The sequence below is a fragment of the Nesoenas mayeri genome (assembly GCF_963082525.1).
Source record: "Nesoenas mayeri genome assembly, chromosome: 5".
NCBI lineage: Eukaryota > Metazoa > Chordata > Aves > Columbiformes > Columbidae > Nesoenas > Nesoenas mayeri.
Window position 1 is genome coordinate 58,812,314 of NC_137548.1, and position 27,846 is coordinate 58,840,159.

At 39.5% G+C, this 27,846-nt stretch overlaps 1 protein-coding gene across 2 annotated transcripts in view; it reads right to left on the reverse strand.

The window, feature by feature from the left end:
- Positions 1-2,760: 2,760 nt before the first annotated feature.
- GALNT18 (polypeptide N-acetylgalactosaminyltransferase 18) overlaps positions 2,761-27,846 on the reverse strand; it is a gene marked incomplete at both ends in the record, with an annotated part of 236,302 nt that continues 211,216 nt past the window's right edge. For both annotated transcript variants that reach the window (XM_080345458.1, XM_080345457.1), the window contains 2 exons: positions 2,761-2,907; positions 19,070-19,234. In XM_080345458.1, coding sequence (XP_080201584.1) covers positions 2,761-2,907; positions 19,070-19,234 — 312 coding nt within the window. The remainder of the gene's footprint in view (positions 2,908-19,069; positions 19,235-27,846) is intronic.

Genomic DNA, 27,846 nt, shown 5'->3' on the forward strand with positions numbered 1-27,846 from the left:
CCCCTTCTGAGACTGTGCATAACAAGACTGAATTCAGGTAAAATAGTTACTTCCACCTGACAATGCAAAGCTAATTTTAGTCAATAAACAAAAATACATTGCTTTGTTGTTTCAGAATGTGAATGATATTCTTGAGCATCATTTTCTGCACTTTTAAAGTATTTTCAAGCAAGGTGTGTGTGGGGGATTTAAGAAACACTATAGCAAATCAGCAAGAGAGCACGCTGTTATTCAGAAGCCTTAGTGAGTGTCTCCTGAGCCTCTGTATTAGCACAACTCTTTTGCATCCTGGTTTTCAGAAGATATTCTGGCTTAAGCCTGTGGAAAACCTTTTACAGTAATTTGAGCAAAAATTTAAATATGATGAAGTTATGCTCTCCATTTTTTGTCTGTGTTTGAAACAGATGTAGTGTCGAAGGTATTCTGGATAGCACAGTGATCAAATTGTGATCCAAACCTTTCATCTTGTTTCCATGTTTGTTTGTTTTTTTGGCCAGTAAATTGCACATGAGTGTGTACATGAGTGCTTATGCTTCATATATATAATGTTCAGTGGTGTACATATATACACACGCATATACATAATGTACGGTATAACAGAATTGTGGTGCATACTATTGATGTGTGACCTTGAAATCTCAGCGTTTCCCTCTCTCTGTAACTCCAGCTGAGCATCCAGTGCTACCCAGTATAGAACGATGTGTGACAGCGACTTGCTTAATTATCATTTTGCAACTGCCTCTTGATCAATGTGTATAAAAAAGGCTCAGTGAAGGGTGTTGACTGATTAACTTCTTTTTAGCAAAGGCATAAAAGGTAGAACAACTCAGGCCTAATGTCACTGGATTAAATGCCTCAGACTGAAATTTGGTCTTTCAGAAAAGAGGAAGCCAGAAATAGTTCTTCTAATGCTCATAAACACCCCGTAGTGACTGCTCAGAGGGCAGCAGGCCTGTCAGAACCAGAGGAGGCTGATTTGATCCATACTACTTATTTTTCCCTTATGACTGCATCTCTATGCATTGAAGTCTCCGTATCTTTGCTGACAGGAAGCTTAGTTTATCTCACGTACTCTCTACGAGTTCTGTACTTGTTTTTCTGTCCGAAGGTGCAATTTCCTCCTCATTCATACAGAATGTCTGTGAAAGATACATCCAGTTGGTCAGTGGCAGAAGCTGGGAATGCTCAGGGTGTCCCACGGGGACACTGCATGTGCTTCAGTGCGCAGGACTGACTTGCGTAGCAACCTCCTGTTCTCTCTACAAGATGGAATTAAAGCTGCTGCGAGATCCTGACACTCAGGTTATTATGTTCTAATTTTAATGGGGGTTACAGGCCTGAGTGGCCTCTGAAATTGGTCAAAGTTCAGGTGTTCAGCCCGTCTTTATTGGCTGTTACTGTTTTCCTGTTGTTTGCTCAGCATTTTCTTCCCTGAGCAGCAGATCTATGGTAACTATATATAGCAGAAGGAGGAACACATATAATTAACGTGCCACGTGACTTATTAAACAGTCATGAGGAACAATACTGCTGTCTGGTCCTGAATGCGAAACCAATCTGTAAAAGACAGTTTGGCACATAACCAGCTCCAAAAGAGGCTATGACTGTTACTTAAGGTAACAAACAACAGAATAAAAAGAACAAATAGAGTAATAAAAGAGAGGGGATTTACATACAAATAAAAGCAACTGGAAATAAAGAGGTCAGTAATCCCAGTGCTCTGGTTTTTCTCATCAGACTGTTGTGTCTTCTTATCCCAGTCTTATCTGAGATGAAGTGCAATGGCATTGCGTTCACACCTCCTTGCAGGCAGGCAGAAAGGCAGAGTGAATTCAGACTTACATACTTTTCGCTGCTGCTCTTGGATGGAGCCATTTTGATCCAAGTCTGTGGTAGCCAGAGAACAGTGCATTTGGGGTAAAAAAGAAAATATATATATATAAGTTGTAAGAGCTACAAAGAATTGGAAGGGAAGTGCAATCGTTGAAAAGGAGCCCAACCCACTGAGAAATGTCCGGGTTTTTTGTGTGTTTTTCTTTCAGTAGCTGCTGCTTTTCTCTTGTAGCTTGGTCTCTTTCTTTTCAATTAATTCTCTTCCATGCCTCACTTGAGCCCTGGGGTTCTCTCTGTGGTTTTATTTAGTACTACTGGTGAGGAAAAGTGCGTGGGTTTCTATTATACAGCTCCACACGTCCCACCCCTACATTTGCACAGCAGTAGCTACAGTGATGCAGACAGGTCTCCCTGGAGGGAGGAATGAGAGGAATCCTCCCTCGCTGTAGCCGCTGTGAGCAGGTAGGATGATCCACCAACCGCAAGTCTGGTGAATACTGATTCTCAGCAGCTACTTGCCAAGATCAGGCCTTGGTTAGTGAAAACAATGAAACCACCACTTAACTTCCAAACGGATTTCCATGGAGACAGCTAGGCAGTAATAGTGTTTGGACTTTTTTATTCAATAAAAGTTTGAGTTATAAATATTCTCCATTTGTTTCCTATTTACAGTTGTAAAATATTTTAGGATAGCCTACCCATCACCTGTCATTCAACATCTCTATAAATGCCATGAAAACATCATTGTGAAATAAAAACGTCTTATTTTCAGCCCACAAACCCAATTTCCACACACTCACAAAATAAAGGGACAAAAAAGAGAAGAGAAGGAACTGGGCGGGGGGGGCAGGAGGAATACAGTACAGCAGGCAACAATGCAATATTTGCTACACAGTAGCAAAAGAAATGGGTAAAAAATTGAGTCTGCTATGATGACAAGCTTTTCAGGACATTTGTTATAGACCAGCGCTGTCCAGTGCATTTCTGAAGGACGAGTTGAAATCCAAATTCATTTTCATTGTTTTCCTGCAATTCCAGGCAGCGCTTGGATTTCCGGTTCTGGATTGGACCTCCCTTTAAAGATAAGAAAATAAAGAAGTGTTTGGATTAAACAGTGTGAACTTATTGCACTGGTATTGTGTGATAAAATAGAGAACATTTCAATGTCCATCTACTGAAGTCCACTGCTACTGTGAAGAACATTTCAGTTACTAAGCACTAGGTTGGACTTGGGGTGAAGGTTCCCTGTGTCACCAGCTGGTTTCATTTCTGATGGAATGTAGAACAGCCTCAAACGCCAGTTACCATCTCAGCAAATGGGGTTTCTAGAACAGAGTTGTGTTTCTGGCCGTGCTTTTTAACCATGAGCCAAAAACTTTCCCCTTTGCTTCCGTTCCCTGGTTTAGTGGCTCTGCTGCACCTCTGAAATGCCAAAAAAAGGCAGAAGAGAACAAGTGCCTTGGCCACGGGTGTACTGTGTGTTGGATAAAATGCAGAAAATTCTTTATTCTTTGAATTCTGAAATGAACTGTCTTTAATAATCTTACATTGCTAATCCTCAGTATCAAGTCTGTTCCAGTCTCAGCTTAACAGTGCCGTACTAAAGCCCTGTCTTCACTGTTGAACTGTAGCAAATCTTAAATTGCTGGGGCTAACACACAGTTAACTATAGACCTCAGTTCCCATTAAATCATCATGTAGGTGACTTAAATGGTATTTTTTCCTTTGATTCTGATTTTAGTTGGTTCTTTCACCCTCTCTCCTGTCTAATAAAGATAATAACTAACTTGTATACATTAGTGTCTGGGAAGATTCTTTCAACCTATACAGAGTAATTCGCATGTAAGTCTGAAAGTCTGTCTTTCTCTAGAGTATCTTGGACTTGTGTAGTAGAGAATTACTGGCTTTATGTGCAATTCGAAGAATGGAGTGTAAGTCAGTACAGATTAGTACAGCTGAAGAATGGAAAGAGCAGTCACATTTAAATTACTTATTTGTACAATGGGGAAAAAAACAGTTGCTGTCAAAAAAACCCACCACCAACCCAACCCCATACAAAAAAACTCCACCTCATCAGTTTTGTTCAGGACTCTGTTATACAGTCATAACTGTGATAGATTTCTATTATAATCACAAGGATATTGGCATAAATCCCACAGAAATGCTGAGTTTGCTCTTTCAGAGAAGGCTCTTTCTCAGGCAGGGGTGGCTTGTGCCGTTCCGTACAGGTTCTGAGTCACTCCACCGGGTGGCTGTGGGGTCTCCGTTCCCACCTGTAATACTTAGTAAAAGTACCTTCTATGAGAAGCGACTTCTAAAAACATTTTTGGGACTGGCTAATGAACTGCAAAATGAGGTTTGAAAGCTCCAAGTTTCGAATATGGCTTTGGGTAAGAGTGAGAACATTTTAAAAATAATCCACAAATTCAAAATACGAGGCTGCTATAAATCCTCCTTGGTAGGCCTGTGTGGAGTCTGGATACAATTTTCACTGATTGCTTTACTAGACAGATGGGCATACAGTAGGCATTTTAATATACCTCTGTGATGAAATGCTGAGTGAATGCATTTCCCCACTGCTCTATAACTATTATTGACATTCATATCCATAATGGTAGTTAAATTTGGGTGTCTGGTGAGAGCATAAACTCTAAGCTATGTATAAGCAATAAAACCTGACACACAAGAAAATTGAAGAAACTGGGACAGGAAATTAGTCAAAGCTTTATTATATGCTATTTATTCCCTTATCTTAAACTCAGCATCCCCCAAGTTGCTTTGGCTTTCTAAAGCTCACTGTGGTGAGGTGGTGTTTTGTTGTTTGTTTGGGTGTTTTGTTTGGCATTTTCTTGTTTATTTGTTTCCCAAATGAATTCAATGAGCTTTGAATTAGGTCCTTCAGATATAAAACACTAAGGTAATGGATATTTTCTAATTGCCAAAAGAAACGTGTCAGATAATGTGTATGTCTTGGGGTTTGTTTTGGTTTTTATCAAAACATCTGGTTTCTAGTCTTAATGACAACTACTGGTTATGGTTTTTGTCTACACAGAGTCAGTGTTGCATGGCACCCAAGGTCAGCTCCCCATGTTTGAATTGGCAATTACAGTTTACCACAAGTGTTTCTGCCTACACCCAAAATTAAGATCAACTTCCTTGCACTTTCAACTGATGCTGGATGTGCTTGTGTTGCTGTCATTTGAGTTAACTAGTTCTGTATCTCTCATTTATCAGTTAGTCCTTGTCTCAGTTTTGGTGTCTGAGATCCCCAGCTCAGATCCTGCACCAAGGAAGCAGGAGAAAGAAGTTGTCCCACTTTTTGTCTTGTCAGAAAACTAACCAGTTATGGGAGACTCTAGTTCAGCTCTGTTACTTGCCTGATTTTTGGACCTGGGATATGACTCTATGTATGGTACTTCTAGACCTCTCCTGTGATTTCTAACTTATTAGCATAAGTGAAGGAACAGAACTAATTTTCTCCCTTTTATGTAAAAGCATGACAGCTAAACCACAAGTGTTTCCTGGGGACAACTCTTGCCTCTCCTCTCTGCCCAGACCCTGTGAAATGAACTCTGTGGTGTCCATCTTGAGAGCAGTTTTTGTGCTTACGGAGAGGGATGAACTAGGGTGCTCAGGTCCAGCTGCTTCCAGCAGCTGGGCTGGGGCAAACAGCTCCTTTGGTGGCTGTTCTTCATGAATCTTACTCTTTGATGTCTATTTTTTCTCCCCAAAGACTGTGTGTGGGGCCTCTTCACCTAACTCAGAGCTCTGTTGGGTAGAGGAGGCCACAGCACAAAGTCTTAAATACTGCTCTGCTGAGCTGGAATTTCTTTCTGCCCAACTCCCACTTTTTTCCTATGGTCAAGGGTTTCTTTCACTCGAATGGGCCCAAATGCCTTCTGTTGCCATTGAGGATTTCAGGGTAGAGGAAGGAGGATGTTCACAGTGGAGACAACGCTTTTCCTCTGTTCTAAATCATCTAGAGCACGCGTAGGTATTACAGCAAATGTATTCATGCAGAATACTTCAATATAGGCAGCTACATAAACAAAGCATAAACCATCCTCAGGAAAAACAAAACAAGCAACCAACCAAACAAAAACACACAAAGAGCCCACCCCAACCCTTCTCTTTTTTGATGTGCCCTCATGTGAAATCTGGCCTCTATTTAACAGAAACAAGTGACGCAGGAGATAAGAAGCCGGGGAAGCTCTTTTCAATGTGCTGCAAAGCTCTCTGCAGTGGCTGCTGAGAATCACCCTGCTGCGTACATCGGGGCCTGCTATATGGAACATAAAAGAGACGCTAAAGGTAAGTAGTGGCTAATATGTGTGAATTGAGTGTGGTAGAGAACACGGATGCTTTTAGCAGGATGATTTTTTTCCCCACAAAAGAGAAGTATAAAGGCTGGAGTGAGTCCTGTTGGAACAACTTAGCTCCTAAGAGAGGTGAGGTCTGTGCAGAACTATGGCTTAATCCCTCAGCGAGGATGCAGTCTGCACAGCTTTGCTTCCTTTCAGTCAGCATATAAATGATAGAGTTGCCCTGAAGTACAGGCACAAGGGTTTGGATGGTGCTTTCTTACAATCTGTTGTTAGCTTATGCAGCTGTGTTCATTGTTTTCCTCTACATAAGCCTAATGCAGTATAGTGGTGTTGGTCTGTGATCTCGGGGGCTGACAGTGCACCTGCTATATGTTGCAAAACCTGAACTAGTGAGTTACTCTGCCATTAAAGCACATGAACTGAGTAACTCCGGTGAAAGCAGCACTGTCACTCTAACACTACATTTTGCCACCCTGACTGGCTTGGCCTGCAAATTACAGTATTCCTGAATGGTTTCTGCAATCTGTCACCATCATTAGCATTTGGAACCCTAAAGCCAAAGGCAAAGGTGTCCTTTTAGTTAATTCTTTTTTTTATAACCATTTAGTAAAACTTCTTTAAAATTCTGGCAGTCATGTTTATCACTCCCTCGGCAAAATGCTTTAAGACTACAGGCTAAATGAAAGGCAAGTTGCTTATCTGGTTACCTTTCCCCATCTTATGTAGACCTCTACTTGTCCAATTTAAATTGATAGCCTAGGGTAACATCTTTAATCATGATACATAAAATGTAACTCTATAGGCTGAAACAAGTTAGAGAGGAATTCTGCCACACTGAATGGAATTAGGATTAAGATCATTGATGATGAGAAGGCAGCTCAAAGGCAGTAGGAGTCTCAGGAGGATAAATAAATATCCAGGTCAACTATTTTATAAAAATAGCCTGAATGTGACAGCACTAACAAGTTTGACTGAAAACTTGATGGGTTTTGCAATGCAAATTGAAGCAATTCCTGTGAGAAGCACAAATGCTCTCAACTCCTGCTGGTAGCCTTGGACACACATAAAACTGATGGAATGCTTCCTAAGTGTACTTTTAATGTCAATGCTGTCTCGAGTCACGCATCCTCTATGACCAATAGCTACTGCAATGTGCCATAACACCCAGTGCAAAGCAATACTTTGGACTCCATTTAGATTTATTGTACTTTCTGCATAGCTGCCATACTTAAAGGTTTCCTTTCAAGAAAGCAGAATTTGTCCAATAATATGGCATCCAAGAACACCATTTGATGCACCTACAAACTCTTGCGGTCCAAGAATGGTCCAGCATGTTTGGTAAGCAATCCCATGCCACAATGTAGCACATAAAAACCAACTTGCTTTTAGGAAGTGCAGCACATCCCAAGCATATACTTGCATATTCTAGGTTAGTGCTAATAAGCTGTGTAAAATCTTTGCTGAACTGTTCTGTGGTGTTTGTTTTGCTTCATTGGGTGCTGGTGGCCGCACGGTTCCCAAACCTGCTCCTTCCCCTATTTGTTCTGCAGGACAGTGAAGTGAGGGGGGTCTTCTCTGGCATGTTGGGCCTTGCAGAACTGGCTGGAGTTGAAAACTGTCAGAAAGTTTCTCTAATGTCTTCATGGCACAAGATGCCGTAAGAAGTTTCTGTAAACTTATACCTAGCCAAAAATTTCTGAACAGCTCATGAGTTTTCTTGCCAAAAATGTCACCTTGTGGTTACTTATCCTTTGTGCTGGCAGGCTTTTTAACCAGATGACATTTTACTGGTCACTGTGTAAAACCTTTTTTATTTCTGGTTATATTTAATAGAAAGTTACCATTATCGTTACTTTCTAGCTTTCTTCAGTAGGAATTCTCTTCAGCAAAAACTGAGTAATTTTCTCTTCTGTGTTCCTCTGAAGTCAGGTTGCTAAGGTTATGTTTTGATATATGAACAAAAAAAAATGCAGGAAAAGAATGGAGATGCTATTTCACATAGTTTAGGTATTTTAAAGGAAGGGTTCAAATGTGGGTATGTGGCATCATTAAAGCTGAATAAATAATTGAAAACATCTAATTGACTCGGTCAATTTAGTCATCATTTGTACTTGGCACACCTTCTAGATGTGATCCATGACATTGCAGTAACTTAGGGTAGGCGTGATGGGTTCTGTGAGCTGCAAGTGTTGTCCTGGGTTTCCAAATTGCCCAGAAAAAGCAATGCAGGAAGGAAAAACAGGGACCTGAGGTTGTTGCTTTAGACTGAACCAGAGCTTCATAAGGCACTAAAAGCTCTTGGACATGAAACTTTAGACAGGGTTTGATCACTTGTAAAAATAAGGGATATTAAATGAACGCTGGAGGTTGTCAGCATTACTGAAAAATCAGACCAATAGCTCTTTTTAACAGCTTACTAGGAAGCATACACTAGTACGGAGTTTTTGCTCACCATATTAAAGCTCATGTTTTTCTGCCTAACAGAGAAGAGATGTAGCTCTTACCAGCTTGGCTAAACACGGCTATTTCGGAAAAGTCGTCTTACAAGGTTAATAAGTAAGTATATCCAATCTCATATCACACATTCTATATAGGTCGTTGCATTCACTAGTGTGTGATTTTCTATTTGTACCTCAATCAGTGACCTCAAATATTTACGTATTCCCTCTACCTTTGAGGCAGAAACTCTGATCGTCACTATTGTGTTGATACATTTGAATCGAATTATGCTGAGCTGTATGTAACGTAGATAACGTCCTCTCGAAACAGAATGTGTGATCTTCTCATTCATTTTCCCGGAACACTGGAGTAAATTTTCAGTGATGGTTAGTACACCAAAGAGTTACTCTTATTTTTACAAGTCATTTTATTTTCTATGTGGTTACTTCGGTATGGCTGTTGCTGCAGTGAGAAAGCGTTCATTAAAAAAAAAGTGAATAATTTATCCCATTCATGTTGGAAATACTAAATTATGTGATTGTGTTTACAGTTTCTGCTTTATAACTGTATAAAGGACATAGGTATATATAGATAATTGATTAATACCTTCTCAAATCTAAAGCAGTAGACAAATTGGTGCTCTGTAAGTGAAGGAAACTGGATCACATACTATTCATTGTTCAAATATTTCAAAAATTAATGTTAACTATTTGAAGTATTTCTCAGTGAAGTATATTGTTAGTTTTTGCTGTTCTTCAAAGGCACTTGGTTCCTCATGTATTTGATATGACTGCTGTGAAAATCAGATGCATTTAACTGCTATTGTGTGTATGAAATACTGTACACAGCAGTATTGCACATTTAAAAGGTGTTGTCTGTCAGCCATTTAGATCACTATTTACAGCTGGATAGGCAAATGAGAATCTTTACCAGAGACTTTTTAAATGTGAATTTATTTTTCCAATACTAACCAAAACTAATTGCTCTGTACAACATAAACTGAGGTGGAGTTACAATAATGATCAGCCAAATGGTTTCTTAAAGCACTGCACTGCACTTGGGTTCTATTGCCAGGGAGCCATCCAGATACTGGTCTGACATCCACTTGCTGGTACCCAGTGAGTAAATACTGTGAAATGTCCTCTGACAATGGACTTAGATGCATCATTCAACAGTTACAACAATTTCATGTCTACACCATATTTTGTCTTAATCTGCTACCAAGACCTCTGAGTGAGTGTTCAGATTTCAAATCATCATAAATGCTGAATTTTTATATTGCTGCAACAAATTTTTAACACTGCAGCTATGACAAATCCTATAATGCAGTTTTATCTGTATGTCTAATCCAGGTTTTAGTAACTATTGTACTGGGCAATCACTTTCTGTTTTGTTTAATCTAGATTGGCTACACAAATGCAGAGCAGTCTAGGTTCTGAGCACTCTCCTCTAAATGTGTAACAGTTAAACCTTCAGGATGTGGAAATACACAACACTGTTAATTGAAGTATTTAAATAAAAGCAATTAAACCTGGCAAAAGGCAGTGCAGTGTCATATGGTGTATGTAATTGGAATAGAAAACAAATTACAGAGAAACAGCATAAAAATCAGAAATGGAATGTATGGATTTCTAACTATCAGTAATATTTTTCACATATATATATATAATTTTATCACAGATTTATAACAGATTATGAAGGCCCATTGTTAATACCAAGATTAAGGAAGCAGTTACTCACAAAAAAGAAATTGAAGCCTTCAGTGAAATACAAAGCAGCTCTTCAGGATATGATAGCACAAAATGCATGATAAAATGGTGATAAAACTAAGACAGTTGAAGTGGGCTTTGGAATGGAATACATGAGGCAGACTAGAAAGATCCTTAGGGATTTTTCAGAAAGTAAACACAAATCATTACTGTACCAGCAGCGGCCAGGAAATCTTTCTGATGTAGTAGAAAAACATCTGCAGAAACAAATATTCTAGGTATACAATATGATTTTAAAAATTCATTATTGAACTCTGTTTCTAGGGGGACTGGGGGAGTGGGAAGTAGTTTAAAAAGGTTATCTTGTATCCATAAATAGCCCTGGTCATTACCGCTAAAGGCAGAATTTACAGCTGCACATATTCTTCAGTTTTGTTTTGGCAATGAATCCAGATGTTGATATATTAGGTTGATCTTCTGAGAGCTAGGATTACCTAATCAGATCTTTGCTTTATGCTGTGCAGCTGATAACGATGAGCGTGGCTTTTCTGACTACAGCTGCTGTCCCGAGTAACAGGTTAACTGGACAATTCATTGAGAAATAAACTGAACGTCTTTTTGAGAACTGACAGTCAGAAACGAGTAAGTGCTAGAAATCCCTATCAGTGAGATGATTCACATGTTGACATTTCCCGATTTTTAATTTTTTTTAATATATTTTTTTTTTGTCCTCTCTTTATTTAAGGTGATGCTGTTGGGAAGCGTCTCTCCTGCATCCTCCTTTTGCCACATCCTGTATCCTGTCCTACCTGGTAGCATTCAGAACACTGTAAATGCACAACCCGCTACACCAAGAAGTCACTGGTTGCTTATTGCTCTAATTTCTATACTCCAAAGTTTGGAATTAGAACTTAAGAGGTATTTATACACTATATAATTAACAACAGCAACTCCTGGATTTTATACTTCCTTTTACTAGGCAGGTGTGTTAGATACAGGAAATTCTTGTGTTTCTTAAACATCTCTGGAGGCTTGAATGAGACCTCGCCTACAGAATGGAATCCAAAGGTGATGCTCTGCACCACTGTTTTCTGCAAAGTACTTTTTGCTCGAACTAAATAGAATTTTTTTTCCCTCATAAAATCTTTTTTTTTCCGTGGGTTGTACCATACAGTAACTGCCTGTGTAGAGAAATGATATTATGACATAACTAGAAAAAGATGGTAGTGCTGGATACATTGGGCTTATTTGCATGTTGTACAATTATATTTTGTGAAAAGGTTAGAAAAGTTACCTTTTTCTCTTTCATTCTGAGATTACATATAACTAACTTCTGCAAACAAGTCAGGCTTCATTTATCTGCCTGGATCTAGGCTTGCTTCCAGATGTCTAAAGTAGAAGACAGAGAAAGGCAACAAAAACACTTTAAAGTGTGATGGAATATTCAGATGGTGGGCAATTAGAAAATATACTGAAAGTAAATAAAAAAAGGACTTTCCTTAAGATGTATATTAAAATTAGTGGGATCTGACTTCAGTGATCCAAAGTATGCATGCCTATGGGAAACTGGTAAATGAACTTTCTAAGGAAAGAAAGGAATGCTAGTTAGAAATGTGCAACAACTACTGTGATTTATGTGGGTATAGGAAATGTTGAATTCACTGTCATGAGCTTCAATATTCAATGAGTGACTTGATGTTTTTAATGGGCTGTGTTAATTTTAAGAGTTCTGATAAAGGAACTTTCAATAGATATGCTGAGAGGATCATTCAGACAGCTCAAATCTCGGTCTTGGTGAAGAGCCCCCATTGGGGTCAGGAAGGGAATCCTCCTGGCGTCACAGGGAACTGCTGGCTCAGAATAGAGCTCATTTCTGTGAAACAGCAGCTCAGAAAACTAATGCAAAGAAGAAAAGCTCATATTATTATTATTATTACCAACCTTAGCATAGGGGGATACCTAATTACTCATCTTCACAGCCAGACAAATAAGAAACTCCTTTCCGCACAGTTAGATAACCCTAGTTTTTTACGTTTTCCCTAAGAAAGATGATTTCCCTAGACAGTCTAGCAGATTCCCAAACATTTATGGGGCTTTGATGAGAGAAAATATGCATTCCTATGTCTTTGTGAGATAGAATTCTTACTAAAATGTAACTCCTTTGGAAAACAAAAATACTGAATGACTTTTTTTTTTCTTCTGTGTGGGTGGGGTGTATTCCATTAGTCTAAGTTTTCTAATCCGAGTGCTCAATATGAAGGCTTCCTAACTCATTTTAACCCAGAAACTGAACTGTTTGCATTGTCATTATATGCTTATAATTAAACCTATCTCTAGACACCAAAAAATAAATTAAGTACCAACTGAAGAAAAGTAAGAAATGAATTTGCACTAGTATTTCAATTAATCTAACATGAGAGTTAAGGTTGGGCTCTTTGGGACTTTGGTCACAGTATCTAGTTACTGAAAATGGCTTTTTCCCTAGTAACCACACAAATCTGTTAGTTTATTATAATTTATATTGGGCAAGGAATGTCCTTGCAGCTGCAGCACAAACCTGCAAGTTTACTCAAACAGTAAAGGAAATCTGTTTTTTGATCTCTTATACTGAGTTTTGTCACTGTCAGGTTCAGAATACCAGACTTGAGGGCCTGATCATCTCCCTAAATATCAAACTCTCTTGTCATATATGTAATTATTGCATCCTGATTTAATTGCCTTCTAAGTGAACTTTTTTCTCACGTATTTGCATCTCAGATTGCAGGGTGTTACTTGGCAGCCAGACCTTGCAAACATGCATATTATTCTTGTCTCCATGGGAATTAAACATGCAACTTCTGCGGATTCGATCAAGACAGAGTTGTATTATTTCTAACTGCCCAGACAAAACCCAAAAGATGTAGGCTAAAGGTAAAAATACTTCCATCCATCTCTTAGCTGAGGAATGCAGAACCCAAGAAGTGATTGGTCCAGGAATGCAAAGTGGGGACCAGGAACAGAGCTCAGATCTCCTAAAATGCAACCAACATTGGTTATCAGTACAAAACTTGCTAGATTTGGCCATTGTTTTGCATGTCTGTCATGATGATGCCATGCTGTATCTTGTTGGCAGCAGCTGTCATCTGCCGTTTTTGGATGGAGCCTATCTGGACATCTGAATTTAGGAGAAAACAGGTGGAATCAGAACAAGTAATTTTTTTGTAAATAAATGTGGTGTTTAAAGTTATATGCTAAAATATGCAAATAGGGTATCTGTTTTGAAGGAAAAACCTGGGTATGTGTTAACTTCCTTCTAAATTAATTCAGCACAAGTGTCTGTGGAGCTTAAATGTAGTCCTCAGGAGAGTAAATACTGCATAATGTGATATGCTGGAAAAGGCTTGAAATGCACCCACTAAAAGCTCGTTTTACTGCTGTGTTCACACACAAACTTTCTATCTGGTAAGTTCTACACATTATTTGCCAAGATTAAAAGGCACTGCTAAAAGAGTACTCCAAATAGGAGACTAAGGTTATACAAGGAGATTTTGGTTACCACTAACTACAAGCAAATTCAACACCAGTTGTTAAAACACAATATTATACAGTAATATTTATATTTAATATTTTTTCTGCATGTGTTTTGCATATACATCTTTCATGTTGAAGTGTACAAAAATCGAGAAAGACTGAATGATTTTTGTACTTCTCAATAACTCCATTCTGCATAAATGGGACTGGAGTTTGTAGGCTTATAGTAAGATACAGTTCAAGGCGTCTGAAAAACAAATACTCTAATACACCTGCTTTTAAAAAGTGTTTAATATAACAAAATTATTGGTTACGTTGCTTATTAATTAGAGACAAATTTACTAGAGCAAGAAGAAAATTAAAACATTAACAATCACTTTGTCTAAGCAGAAAAATGATTCGTTCTCCAGCTGTAACACCTCATGCAGTTATCCAGTTAATTAAACTATTAAGTACAGGCTGACTAGGGTGATATTTGATCAAAACGGGCAAAGAGCAGCTAAGTATAGAAAAAAGTGCTGAGGTACTGGGCCCATACACCAGCACTACAGTTGTAGTTTATAGCATCTCAAGGCAGGATAAAACACTCCCTCTGCCCACTTCTGAACGGGGAGAGTTCCTGTGGAAACCGCCAGCACTGGCTGGAGTCACAATTCTCCGTAACATGTAAAAGCAAAGCTGGCACAGCAGGTGGAGGGGAGTGCTGAGCACAGGCTCAGCCCCTGCCATGAGCTCGGCCATGATTCTCCATCCCTCTGCAGACTCTTTGTACCTTTGTATGGCAACCATACTGTTATTTGACTGACTTACTTAAAATAAGAACTTGCTCTACTGAAAAGAATTCAACATGGACCAGCCTTAAAAGAATTAATCTCCTAGGTTTTTAGCTCTGCCTCATGTCCTTTCTTACACGTGTTTTTATGCAGAGTCCGCACCTGTCCAGTTAAGTGCCTCACAACAGCAAATAGTGACAGCGTAGCTAGTCTGGTTCGAAGCATAAGAAACAGTCACATCCCTATCTGAATATATGGAGACACTTCAAGATAAAAAGTACAGAAGAACTTCCTCCCTTTACCTTTGTTATGCTGCTGGAGGAGTCCTAACGCGCTGGATGACCTGCTGTCACCCAGGTGACCTGTGTAGGGATGAATTACACTCACAAGACAGGTGTTATGTCACAACTGCCTTTCTATTAGCAATAAACCTAAGAGATCAGCCAGGCAACTGAGAAAGTTCTTTAAAGAAACAAAACAAACCCTAAATCAATGCTCCACCACCCCCGCACCCCTCCAAAACATCCAAGTGACTGCAACATTGAGAATGTAGCAGTTCTTAGCAGACAGAACAAACTGAATATCATCAGCACGCTTTTGGCCATCCGCAGTTTCTGCTGAAAGATGTCCCAAGGAGTTACCTGTCCAGGTGCACTGGCCTCCATCTCCCACATCCTGGTGCCCCTTCTCTGTCACCCAGCAGAGCAGGTAAGACAATCACTATGGCAGTGCCAGGGACAGTGACTGTCACACACTTGCTGCTGACTCTTGCATCCCACAAGCATTTGGTGACACGGGGACAACCTGTGGCTGCCAGCACACTGCCTGTGCACCCACTCCTTGCCATAGAGAGCTCAGAGGGTGCAAGCAGGATTAAGTCTTTTATACTAAATAAATGGGAACTCAGGGACAACTGAGCTTAGTTTTTGCTTTTCTCGTGGTTCATGACACCAGAGCAGCTTCCTTGATACCGTGTTTAAATTCGTAGTTCAGTAAAATTCTGGCCATTTTACTACTTCCTGTCTCTATACTCACTGCCTTGTGTAATTTCTGGTGATCACTTACTATTTTACTATAAGGTCGATTTTTGTTCCGATTAAATGGGAAAGTGGTGAGACACACTGAACTAGGTGAACTGTGAAACATCTAGAAGACTTTTCAGCATAAAAGTATTAAAAAATAAGCATTTCCCCAAGAGAAGACCTGACAACCAACCTTAACAATAAAATTCTTGAACACTACCCAGTTGATGGGAGTCTTTTCAGGACTCATTTACATAATTTGACATAATTACAGTTATAAACACTTAAAGAAGGCTTGGAAGAATGTCACTGAAGCCTACATTTTACTGGGCCTCATTGCATTTGGCAGCTGTACAGAACTGTGGATCATGGAAATTTGCTCAGATAGATCCTGATTGCACAAACACATGATACAAGCTTGGAATGCTCAATGCAAGTTTGTCCTGTACAGAAAGACACCACAGTCTCCCTGGCCCCTGTCCAGTCAGCCAGCAAGATGTATAATGAAAGAAGTCTGAGGTACTGGTGGTAGCTCTCTGAGTGTCCATTAAAACTCTGTTTTGTCCACCATGTAGCAGAGGACATCTGGGTGGCTGACTCCAGCTGCCTACAACTGAAGGCGGTCTTAACATTTTAAAACTTTAAAAAAGAAATCAAGTTTGATTATATATACATGTGTATATGTTTGTAAACACACACTTCTAATCATACAGAGATGCAAATTAAGAATTAAATAATTCTGCAGTCTACAGAAGCAAGGAGACAGCTAGCTGAGGACGAGCCCTGTGTTCTGCTTTTGTCATAAGGATTTCTCTCATCATTATATTTCAGCAATGCAAGGGAAGAGGAGGATGGGAAAACAAAGAATGCTTTTTTCAAAAAGCTATACGGTCTTCTATCAACTATACTGATGTCCCAGCACAGACTATCGTGGTGGGTCTCAGAATATACCATGATTTGCAGAAGAATCACGAAGTTTCCTTATTCGAATTTTCAGATACATGTCTGGAATGCAGGAAAAATACTGATTTTTGTGCTGGTCAGGGAAATGTAGTTTAATGGGTTTAACCCCCTTTGGTTGGTAAGTCTGTTTCCCATTCCCCTTCTGAAACCATTCTCCACTTGCACTGCTGTATTTTTAAGTATCTGTATCATCAGACATTCTTGTTAGATGGCTAGAAAATCCAGAGAAGTCCAAGCATAGCTGCAGCCGAAGGAAAGTGCTATAAAAAGCTATGGCCAGCACCTACATTTTAATTAATATTTCACCAACTTCAAGGCTACACAAGCATCAATACTTACAGTCCTGCTTATTTGCAGTAGTTCCGCTCACTGCATAATATGGAGTAGAAATGTCAGAGCTTTACAAAAAGTAATAAAAAATACTCTTTCCACATAGCTTGCAGCATATTCACTGGAACATCCTTTCACCAGACTAAATGGGAGCATTTCAGATAGAGTTCATCAGTTGATCTTGGCAAGCCGTGATTACCCTAATTAGCCTTCTTCTAGCTCACAGAATGTACACGGGGCTGTGTACCATGCTGTATGTTGAGAAATAATGGCATTTTAATTGTATTGGGTATTAACAAAATCCTTTTTGAACAGAAAGCTTTTAATGATTTCATTTGTCTCTTAATTTATCATAAGGAAACAACTGTCTCCTTGCTTCTGTAGCTTTCACTTCTCCTGGGCTGAAATTTTCTTTGTAGAAGACAAGTACAGTCCATAGAGTCTCATTTAACAGCACTGCACCTTCATTGGGAGATTGTATTTGGAACACGGCATGGAAATACAGACAGAAAACAAACCTAATGTAGTTAAATACCATTTTTGAAACTTTTAAGTGTTCAATTCTCAATGCATTCTTACTGCTGCCCCCCTAATCAGATCTAACATAATCAGTATTACATAACAGCAGCAGTATCCTGGACTGGAAACCATTAATTGTCACCAAAGGGTCGGGTTATACAGAGCAATCACTGAATAGGTGGACAGTACTAAAACGTTACTGAAATGCTATTTAAATAAATAAGTTAATTATACTTCTTTTAAATGGTACCCAAATCTAGTACTGAGATGGCCACAGTGGGTCCCCTGCCTCCCTCATAACAAGATTATTGTTATAATTTGAGAGAAGATATAATTAAAACTCTGCCCTTGAGGGGACTAAAAGCAAAAGCTGGGATGTCTTTCCAGGTTAAGGATTTAAGGTCTGCTGCTTGAGAGCTACCCTTTAAAGACAAAGATCTGGATTACTTTCAAGTATAAATACAAATTATGTTAATAGCATACTTTACTGATCAGTGTCCAAATGGTCTCTGCACTAAGATAGATGCAAAACCGTTATTACCAATGCAATATACTGATCATGGCTGTTAAGTCAAAGAAAAAGAAACAAATGAGTTGGCAGGAAAGATGTTTGCAAACTCACATGGACATTACAGAAAAATTAAATGCGGGAATAAAATGACCTCATTCGTGAGCCTCGGCCCGTGGGCTGGAGCACACAGCTACATCTGTAGACTCGAAACTGCAGAGGAGCAACTGTGACCAGCCAAACCAGCACTAGCTGTTGCATTTTTCCCAGAAGCTAAATCATCTGCTTGTTTAGAAAATACTGTAATTTTGGTTTATTTATCAAAAGCGGGTACCTGACATGGTGAACTTCCAGTGTCTTAATTCTTACCTTCAGAAAATCTTACCTTCCTTTGAAAGACCAAGTTGGACTATCTTTAGTTTCCAACCATTGGAACGTGTTTTGTCTTCAGGATAACCTACGTCCCTCTGTGGAAACACTGATCTGCTTTGAGTCACCTGAGCACTCCCTCCTAGCTGAACCAGAGTGATCTCCAGAGCATTAGATCAGTGAACATGTTTCCTAGTCCCAGAACTTTTGTGGCTTCTTTATAGTTCTCCCTCGTTTTTCTAAATCAATTACGAAGTGGGGACACCAAGCCTGGACTCAGTGTCCTGCCAGCATTCTCATCGCTGTGAAATCACTTCTCAGCCTTTGCACCTCTTCTTACGTCTCTCTCACACTCACATACACATAGAAGCTTTGCCTTGTAAAGTAAGGAGCTGCTGAGTATCTCATTATGAGGCTGTTAAAATCACTGACCCACTATACCCTTTTCTCAGTTGCTACTTCAAGACTAACGAAAAGCTTTCTGTTTCTTGTTCCTAAATTGCTTACTTGACTTTGACTCTAATAAAATATCTTTTTTTGGTTGAGGTAAGTCTGTAACAGTACTCTGTCTTAGAAACAATTGATTTTGAACTCAGAAAATATTACACCAGTTTTATAACCTTTTAAGATAGCTGACATTAGGATCAAAGGCACAGTGTCCTGGCAAGGAAAAGTCTGATTGTGTTCTGTTAGTAAACAGATTACTCACACTTCAGATACAGAAAAAGAGCTTTTGAACTTTCTGTAATGTCTGCTGAGTAAGAATTACCTGAGTAAATTGCCAGTAAAGCTTCATTCTCTTGGCTTTGGCATAATTGCATTCAATGAGCCTGGGCCTGCTGTTCACATCCACCAGGCATCTGTTGTCATCATCGTCGATAGTGGGACTCAGAACACCCACATGGAGCTGCTGATTGCTTGTGTAATAAACATTCTGCAACAGGAAGCACAAACAAGATTTGTGGCCTCTAGACAGAAGCAGCACTTTTTCCAAAAAGCTAATGGCAAAGATAAATACGCTGAATAGCAGCAGGCTGACCCCATAGTGACTTCTAAATTATTTCCTTTCATGCAGGAAACAACACATTTTAAAAGTTGTTCTAAATTAACCACGGATTGTTAATTGTTACCAACAAGTAAATGTTGGCTAACAACATAATAGGAAATATGCAAGCAAAACTGATTTTTGTCTCATCACGGGCCTTTTTACTTCTGTTTCCTATAGTCATGCCCCGTGGGTCTTCGAAGAGCAAGATACACACCCTCCAGCAAGAAGCGGGATTAGTTTGAGTATTGCCATCAACTCTGATTACACTGTTTCATCTGAGGTTAATAGCTAACTGGAGAGGTAAGGAAAGAGAACAGCAGTTCAGGAGGAAGGATCTCAATCTTCTCTATGACAGAAAGATAAATGAAGGTTTTCTACAATCAAATGTTAAATTCGAGGCAGCTAAGCGGTATCCAGTATATACAATAAAAAGTTATCAGCAGTTGGTAGCAGACACATACATGGCAGGAGAGGGAACAGAATGACTGTTTTGAGCTATTTGTTCTCATTTTGTTTTTTTTATGTCAATACACACAGACGTAAGAGACTGGAAAAAGGGACCGTATACTGGCTGCTCTGCATTTCTAGCAAGGAGTACTTTTGTTTGCCTCTGTGTTTACATTTCTGACCAAAGGTGTGAGACTACTACATTACACAGATTCTTTCCACTCTGTTTGACTACAAAGATACGTGGGAGGTTTCTCTAGAAGAAAGAAAAAGAAGGGGAAGGAAGGCGAACTTGCCAGACAGAGTGGATAGTGTCCTCCTGAAGATAATAGATCACATGTAAGCCCAGAAAGGTAACACAGGACTATGCTGGGATTGTCAGTTTGCGAATCACAAACACAATTAATTTTGCGAAAATCAGACCTTTATCTTGAGAAGACCATTGAAAAGATGAAATGGCAACGTGATGCTTTAGAGCAGGTGGGTGTAGGGCTTGGACAACTCCCGTGGTGTTGGAGTCACAACAAACAAGAGCTGGATAGAAGCACCAAGTTAACACCCCTGTCATTTACTGTATCCATTCTATATGTCTGTAACAAAAGGGGAGCTAGAAATTTTGTTGCGTGTATTTGGGAATCTTTTTTGTTCCTGGAGGTTGATGGTCCTTTCTCTTGGTGTCTGTTCATTGTTGGTGTTGTAGCTTGTTTTATAAAGTGTGCACATTCTTATTTGTGAAAACTATGATAAAATACTCATTGCAAATAGGACAGAAAGCAGAGAAACAAAAGCAACCAGGACCGAGGACAGATTTGGGAGCATCATGTTAAAAAAATACAAAAGTAAACCAACAACAACAGAACCCAAACAACAATGAATGCTGAAATCAGTCAATGCAGGGATAAATACAGATCAAAACAAACGGGTTTTTGTTTCCATGCAAGATTGTATCCCCTGTTTACCCTCCTGCAACACTCCCAGGGCAGATCTGTAGCAGATGCAAACTGATATAATTGTGTAAAAGTTAATGAAGTTGCCATTAATGGTTTAAATTAATCAAAGGTTTGACCCTCTTCATCAAGTTTTGTTCTGTTCACCTCACAGAAATAATAGCAGAAGTGTGAGCTGCCTGAACCAAGGTGAGTCTGGGTTTTTAGCACCTGAATAAAAAGGTGAGTAGTTCAGTCCTGCCTTATGGCAGAAGGGTAAATAAAAGGACCCAAGAGAGCACATTTTCAAAATAGCTGGTTATTGCTGATTGAAGTGAACTGTAAGAACAGGGAAAGACTAACCAGGCCACACCCCAACAGACTCCATCCACAAGTTAGATAATGAACATTCCTGCAAACAGAACTGATGCTTTAGAACAGAAATACACACTTAAAATGCACTTCTTAGACAGACCAACAGCAACTATTTTAGATATGTTTAAGATCTAGCCAGATGCTTTTTCTGGACAGAGACTGAGGATAGAGCAAGGCATTAAGATCAATGTGATCTTTAATGGGGGTTGTTAGGACACATTGACTCCACAGGTGAATATTTTGCCTGTTACCTAAAATTGCTACTAGAAAAATGAGAGGGAAACTGCTGCTTATTTGCATTTTTTACTAATAGGAAGTGATTTGTTAAATCCATTTTTTTCAGCACCTCAACACCACAGAAAACATGGCTGAAGAAAACCAAAGGCATTTGCATTTTTTTTCTTTGATTTTCTTGAAGATGCACGTCAGTCAATGAGAACAAAGGGCGGGCTTGGCTGTGGCTCTGAGAAGCGCACACTAGAGCTCAGGTCGGCTGTGCAGAAGCAGCGCTGCACCTGCAGACCCGCGGGCTGGGCTGCTGGAACGAGCTCCCTCCCCAGCCTTCCCCAGGGTGGCTGAGGGCTGCGGGGGATCAGCTCATCCTGCATTACACAAGCACAACTCATAGGGCAACTCCACCAGCTTTTCTTTTGGATGTTAAATCAGCAACGGTTCAGCCTGAGCATCTTTCTGGGCAGAAGCAGAATGATGGCTCTGGCTGGGGGAGGGAATGACTCAGTTCCGTTTGTTGGCAAAACTGTACGCAATTAGAATGATAAAATGCAATTACGCCTAATAGATTTAATTAGCAGGTTGTTGCTTATCTTGAGAGAGCTCACCCTACCTGCTAATACTACTTCATTTTTCATTGTGGACCGGTTTAGAAAAAGAGGTGTGAAATCTCATATGCTCACCCAGTGCTGGGAGAGGCACCTGTCAGCTCGTAGGTGGCGTCTAAAAATTGACTCAGACTGAAACAGACGGTGGTATGGTGGGAGTTAGTCTGGCTAACTGGGCTCTTTCAGGATGTTGCTTTGATTATCTGGTAATACGGATATTATTAAATTATTCTATATATTATTATAAATATTTTAGTGTCTTATCCAGTAATACCATATCTTATTTCAGAATTGAAAACATGGCACAACCTGGTGATTTGATTGCTGTGTTTTTCTAAAGGACAGACCACATCAAAAGCACATACCCTCTACAAATTCTACTTGAGCAACATGCTGGCAAACAGCGACGTGTCGGTCTGGGCTGCACTGGGCCACAAAACTTCTCTTAAAACTTACAGACAGTCCTTGGCTCCTTTCACCCAACCCGCCAATGAAACAGTCCCTGCACTGCAGGAACTAACAGTAACTGTGCCAGGATGAAGGGAGGACGTCCATTTGGTAGAATTAACAGAATTATTGGCACTACTGGTTAATGATTTTCTAGTCTGAAACCTAAAGATATTAAACTTCAAACCAGCTAAGCCCCTCTTTAAATAATTTCATATATTAAGAACAGTATTTTAATTACTTTCACACTGTATCTCCCTGTTTCTGTTTGATTACTTTAATTTTCCAGAATACCTTTTTAGGTTTTTTTTGGTGGTTGGTTTTGTTTGTTTGGGGTGTGTGTGTTTTGTCATTTTAAGATGGTACTCAAATTCCCCTTCTGGAGTGGGCTGTAGGAGATTAACCAGCTGAGTTACATGAACTGAGTTACCATCCCATAATGTACTTATTAGGTATGCACATAAGTATCTTTTTATTGATAATATTTTAAATGACCTTCAAGTAAGACAAGATCTTACAGATTAAAACTATGTTCATGCTTTATCATTTTATGTGCAGCCCTATAAAAACCAGTTTGCACTTGTGATTTAAATAAGCTGTTAACTAGATAAATGGCCACAGCAGTCCTTCTTCAAGAGGATGCTTTAACAAGCATCAACAAGTACGCTCGCTGTTCTGCAGTGCACTTCAGCACAGAATGGACAACTGAGACACTCTTGTTTGAAACACTTCACAAGATACAGGCAAAGCACATTTCACCAGCACATTTGTTCCTACAGTATTGCGACATCACCAGCAACTAACACAACAGGATAGACATTTTGCAGTAATCTAGGAAAGTAATTTTTGAACAGTCACTCCAGTACTGTGTTGGAAGCCCAGATGACTGAATATTGAATATAGACTATTAAGTCATTAGCATAACTTTGAAAATTTTACTCAGAACTTGGGCCTTTCATTTCTGCTACAACAGCAAATGTCCCAGCAGCCTGTGTGCAAGGGACTGGAGACTCAATAGCCAAAAATGTGCTTAGTTCTACTGAAGCCAAGACAGGTGCTGTATTGCTGATTTACAGCATTCATTCAAAGTCGATTTGCACTTTCATGGAAGATGCAGCCTCAGCAAAACACCACCACACATTTTCACATCACCATCGCACCCTGAGGAGCTACTGAATTTCCACAGAAAGAATCTTGCTTGGGTGTTGCTACAAAAGCACATGATTGAAAAAACCTCAACAATTCCCTTATTCTGTAACAAAATAAACCTCCTTACATTTCATTAGTCTGTTCTAGCCCACAGCACTTCTACCATTTATTTCTTTCACTGTAACAGCATTGATGGACCACTCTGTCTCCTGGGCAACTGGCAGGGAGCACCTTTGTTGTGGAAAGCAGTCGGATTCACCAAAGGCACTTATCTTCTCAAACAGTGAAACCACAAGGATTCAGCATTACTGCCAGTTAGAAACTCTGTAAAATGGTGACAGGATTTGTGATCCACAGTGTCAGGGTCAAGGTGGGACCTGAGCCTTAAGCATTTCCACACCTCCAACCCCATTCGCAGCAGGTGTTTCCCACACTGTCCTTGCCCTGCCTGGTCCAGCTGCATTCAGTCTCCTCTGGAAGCCTGGGGCTCCCAGCAGATTAAACTCATGCAAAAGAAGTTGTTCAAAACAAAACCTGGTGTTACTAATCTAAAGATTTACAGCAAGCACGTGGTTAAAATAACAAAAGCTTCATACCTGGGTGTGAAGAAAAGCATATGGGTTGGCTTCAAAGCTTGACATAGGTCTCTGCCACACACACAGTGTTCTCAAAGAACAGCCTCATAATTAATCACTTTCATAACCAATCTTTCTCTGGACCGTAAAAGGTGGGGTTTTAGTTTGGGTTTGGTTTGGGTTTTTTTGTTTGTTTTTTGTAAACTCTTCACATATTTTTTTAATATCTGCTGAGGAACTTGGCCTTCAAACAGCTTGTGCCTGTCAAGTGACGTCCTCCAACTGAAGAGCAAATTATTCCATAGCTTTCTTGAATTTATTTTTATTTCCTAGAATTGTCCTAAGGCCATTGCTTCATTTCCTGTTTGCTCCACCTAATAACCGCTTCGATTATTCACATTAAGACAAAATAGAAGACGAGCAAACTGAGATTGGTATCACATAAAACTAATAAAGTTGTTCCCAAAACCTTCAGAAGGAGAAAGACTGAGACTTAAGGTCGAGTTGTTATTTTTTTCTAAACAATTTTTTTAAAGAACAAAATATATTTGTCCCAAAAAGAAAATTTGGTGTCCTAATTGTTTTCCCCACCTGCATTTCAGGAGAAGTAATTTGCTGTATGTTATCTTTTCTATTTAATATTCTAAGCCTATCTTCCTCTGAAAATTTGCCTGAATATCAGGAAAACTTCAATACAATATCGCAATGCAAACAAAAGGTTGTATACAGCACTGCTACTCAAACCAATTCTAGAATAAAGGAGAAGGAGCTTCACCCTTTATTTGCCATTGGACCAAGCCATACACTTGCTCATTTTTGGGAAATGGAGAGGTTCCCCTTCCCCCTTGATGCAATCTCACATAGTCAGTCTGTGTGGAAGAGAAAAAGGAGAGTTTGTGCCTGGAGTCACAGTGTCCCCCAAATCTCCACTGTTACATTCAGAACAAAGGGTCCTTTTGCCCCTCTATCCCACCTGTCTCCTCTGAGACAAATTCTGTTTTCAGCTGTAATATTGAAATATCACTTGCATTGCCAGCCATTGAACTGCCCAGTTCACCCTCTGCTGAGCTGGTGCTCACTGGGAAAACACAGCACAGCACATCCAAGTGAGCACAGCAAAAAGCAGATTTGTGCAAGAACGCTCAAAATCAGAAAAAAAAAAAGTTTGTGATTTATAAAAGGTTAAACCTGAGATAATGCATACTGACTGCAGCACATGCACGTAGCAGATAGTTCTTTCCCGGGGTTAGAGATCACCTGAGAAGATTTGGCCACCCCTGTTTACATGGAGAGTCCCACTAAGCATTGTTCGCACAGTCCCTGGTTAGTATTTCGGTCCCGAGGCAACGGCCTCGCCAGACGGGCCGGACCAAGAGCTCAGGTCAGCTGTTATACCAGCTTCACTGGTACTAACACAATTGCCCACTCAGGGCTTGGCAAACTAAAGGTGTTGCTGTTCTTAATGGAAAATCCCCAACTTGATGCCATGGCAGGCTTCCTGTAGGGCTAGAACTAGATATAATTTTGGTGGGATGCTCACATCTTATATGCTGTGTTGCAGTACAGAACACTTCCTAAATCTGCCATGAGAGCAGTGAAGGCCCAGGTAATGCAACCAACTTTTTTGCCCAGTGAAAATATTTCAAACACCTACACGAAATAAAATCTGCACAGAAAACCATGATTCTGTGGAGTACAAGGGAAGGTAAATGATCTCTGCTTACTTGGAAGCAAATACACAGCTTTGTCCTCACAATGATGTGATGTAGAGTTTCTACTCACAAGAAGTTTGCCCTAAAAGCTCAAACTATGATTCCCATTGCAATTAACACTGAAATTCCACGGACTTTAAGTGCAATGAGATTTTTGGCTCCAAGTTCATTATTAAACTTTGAAAAGCCACCAGAGTTGATAAAGACTTCAGAGCTGGAGTGGGTTGCCAGTCGCAGTAAATTATTCACAGGAGCCGGTTTATCATGTAGCAAAAAGTTACCGTAAGATGTTCAACTTAACGCAAGATTATTATCTGAAGAATAAATTGCCAGCTCCCCACTGGAAGTTTAAAGCAATACACACCAATTTTGCGGCTGAAAGCCATTTGTAACCCTTATGGCAACATTCCCAGATGAAATCAGGCTGGAGACTTGTACATGACTCTGCATTTATAATGAGCAAACTTAATGCTCAGCACCAGTGGTATTTATTTGCTACCCTGCTTTTGGCATAATAACTGCAAGGGATAAGAAGCCCGATTCACCACTACTTTATTCCATCTTTGAACCGTATTTTTTTTCATATGAGTCCCTGAAGTCATTTATTGTCAGGAGTATTAATAATATATTAGGTCGAAGTCTCACGGCAGATTCATATTTGACTACAACTCCAGCTAAAGAGCAGTCTGGTGGATTCCAGTAAATCCAGGCTTAGCTAACATTGCTGTTACTTGGCGATTTATATTGTTCCTGATTTTTATTTCAGCATTTCTTGTTATGTAAACACATCTGAATGAAAGAGCTTTCCAACCCTGATAAGAAAACCGTCATCAGAATCCTGGTCGGTTATGAATAACACAAACAAATAGATCACTAAGTGAAGAAAACAAGTGTTTTCCCATTTACTATTCATGTAGGAAGTGCCAGGAGAGGCTGCACTGTCCTGTTAACCACAGTCAGCAGCATCACTGCTCCTTGCGCTGCCCTCACACTGGCTGCTGAAAGAATACAGACTTAAGGGCACAGGCTGAGAGTTGCCCCTAAACCACACGTCAGTCTTTAGAAGACTCATGTCATTTTTTGGAGGTGTCCAGTAGGTGTCCAGCTGTTGTAGCATACTTTAAAACAATTATAACCATATATAACAATTATAACCAAATATAACCATTATAACCATATGTTACCTACATTAAGGATCTCTTCACTACAAAACTTGTCCTACTGATGAGGTGACAAGCAGCTACTATACCAAGCACAGCAATGCCATAATTTAGACTTAAATTGTAAAGCGTGTAAGATGGAAACTACTCGCTATTTCACTTCAGTGTTTAGATTTGTATCTGCTAAATTAACCCACCAGCATACTGATTATCTGACCTACTTGCTCTTCTTCATGCCTGTGCACTAATTAACTTCTAAACTCTAAGCAACAATCAATATTTGATAGCAATAAATCCAAGGTGCTCAGAAACTTTAAATAATATAGTGTGATGCTATAAATCAGGCTTGAAGACACAAAAAATGTTAACATTATTTTAATAGAAATCAGACAGGAACTCAATGCTAGACTTTTTAATTTAAATTCATGAACCTATATTCCAGTGGAATACCTAATTCCGCTGTTTCTTACTTTGGTATTCTGCTTTGGTTTTATTTAAAACAACCAAATGAAAATCCTCTTTCTTAAGCTCCACTTCTGAAATGGAAAGGAACTGTCAATCTTTAGTTTTATATATGCTTTCAGTACTTACCTCCATATTTTTCCTGATGCTGGTAACCACAGAATTAACAAGACCTAGATAAATTACAATTTTACTTTATTCCCATCCTAAAGCTTCTCTTGATTTTGCTCTTATCTCTATAATTCTTCCACAGAAAAAAAATAAAAGGCAGTAAAAAAATCAGAACCATTCTAGCATAGACAGCTGTGTCCTTTTGTAAAAAAACATGCTGTCTTATGGCTCCTGTGACTTTGTCCTATCTGAATTTTCCTTTTCCCTCTCCAACCAATCCCTCTTTACTCTTCAT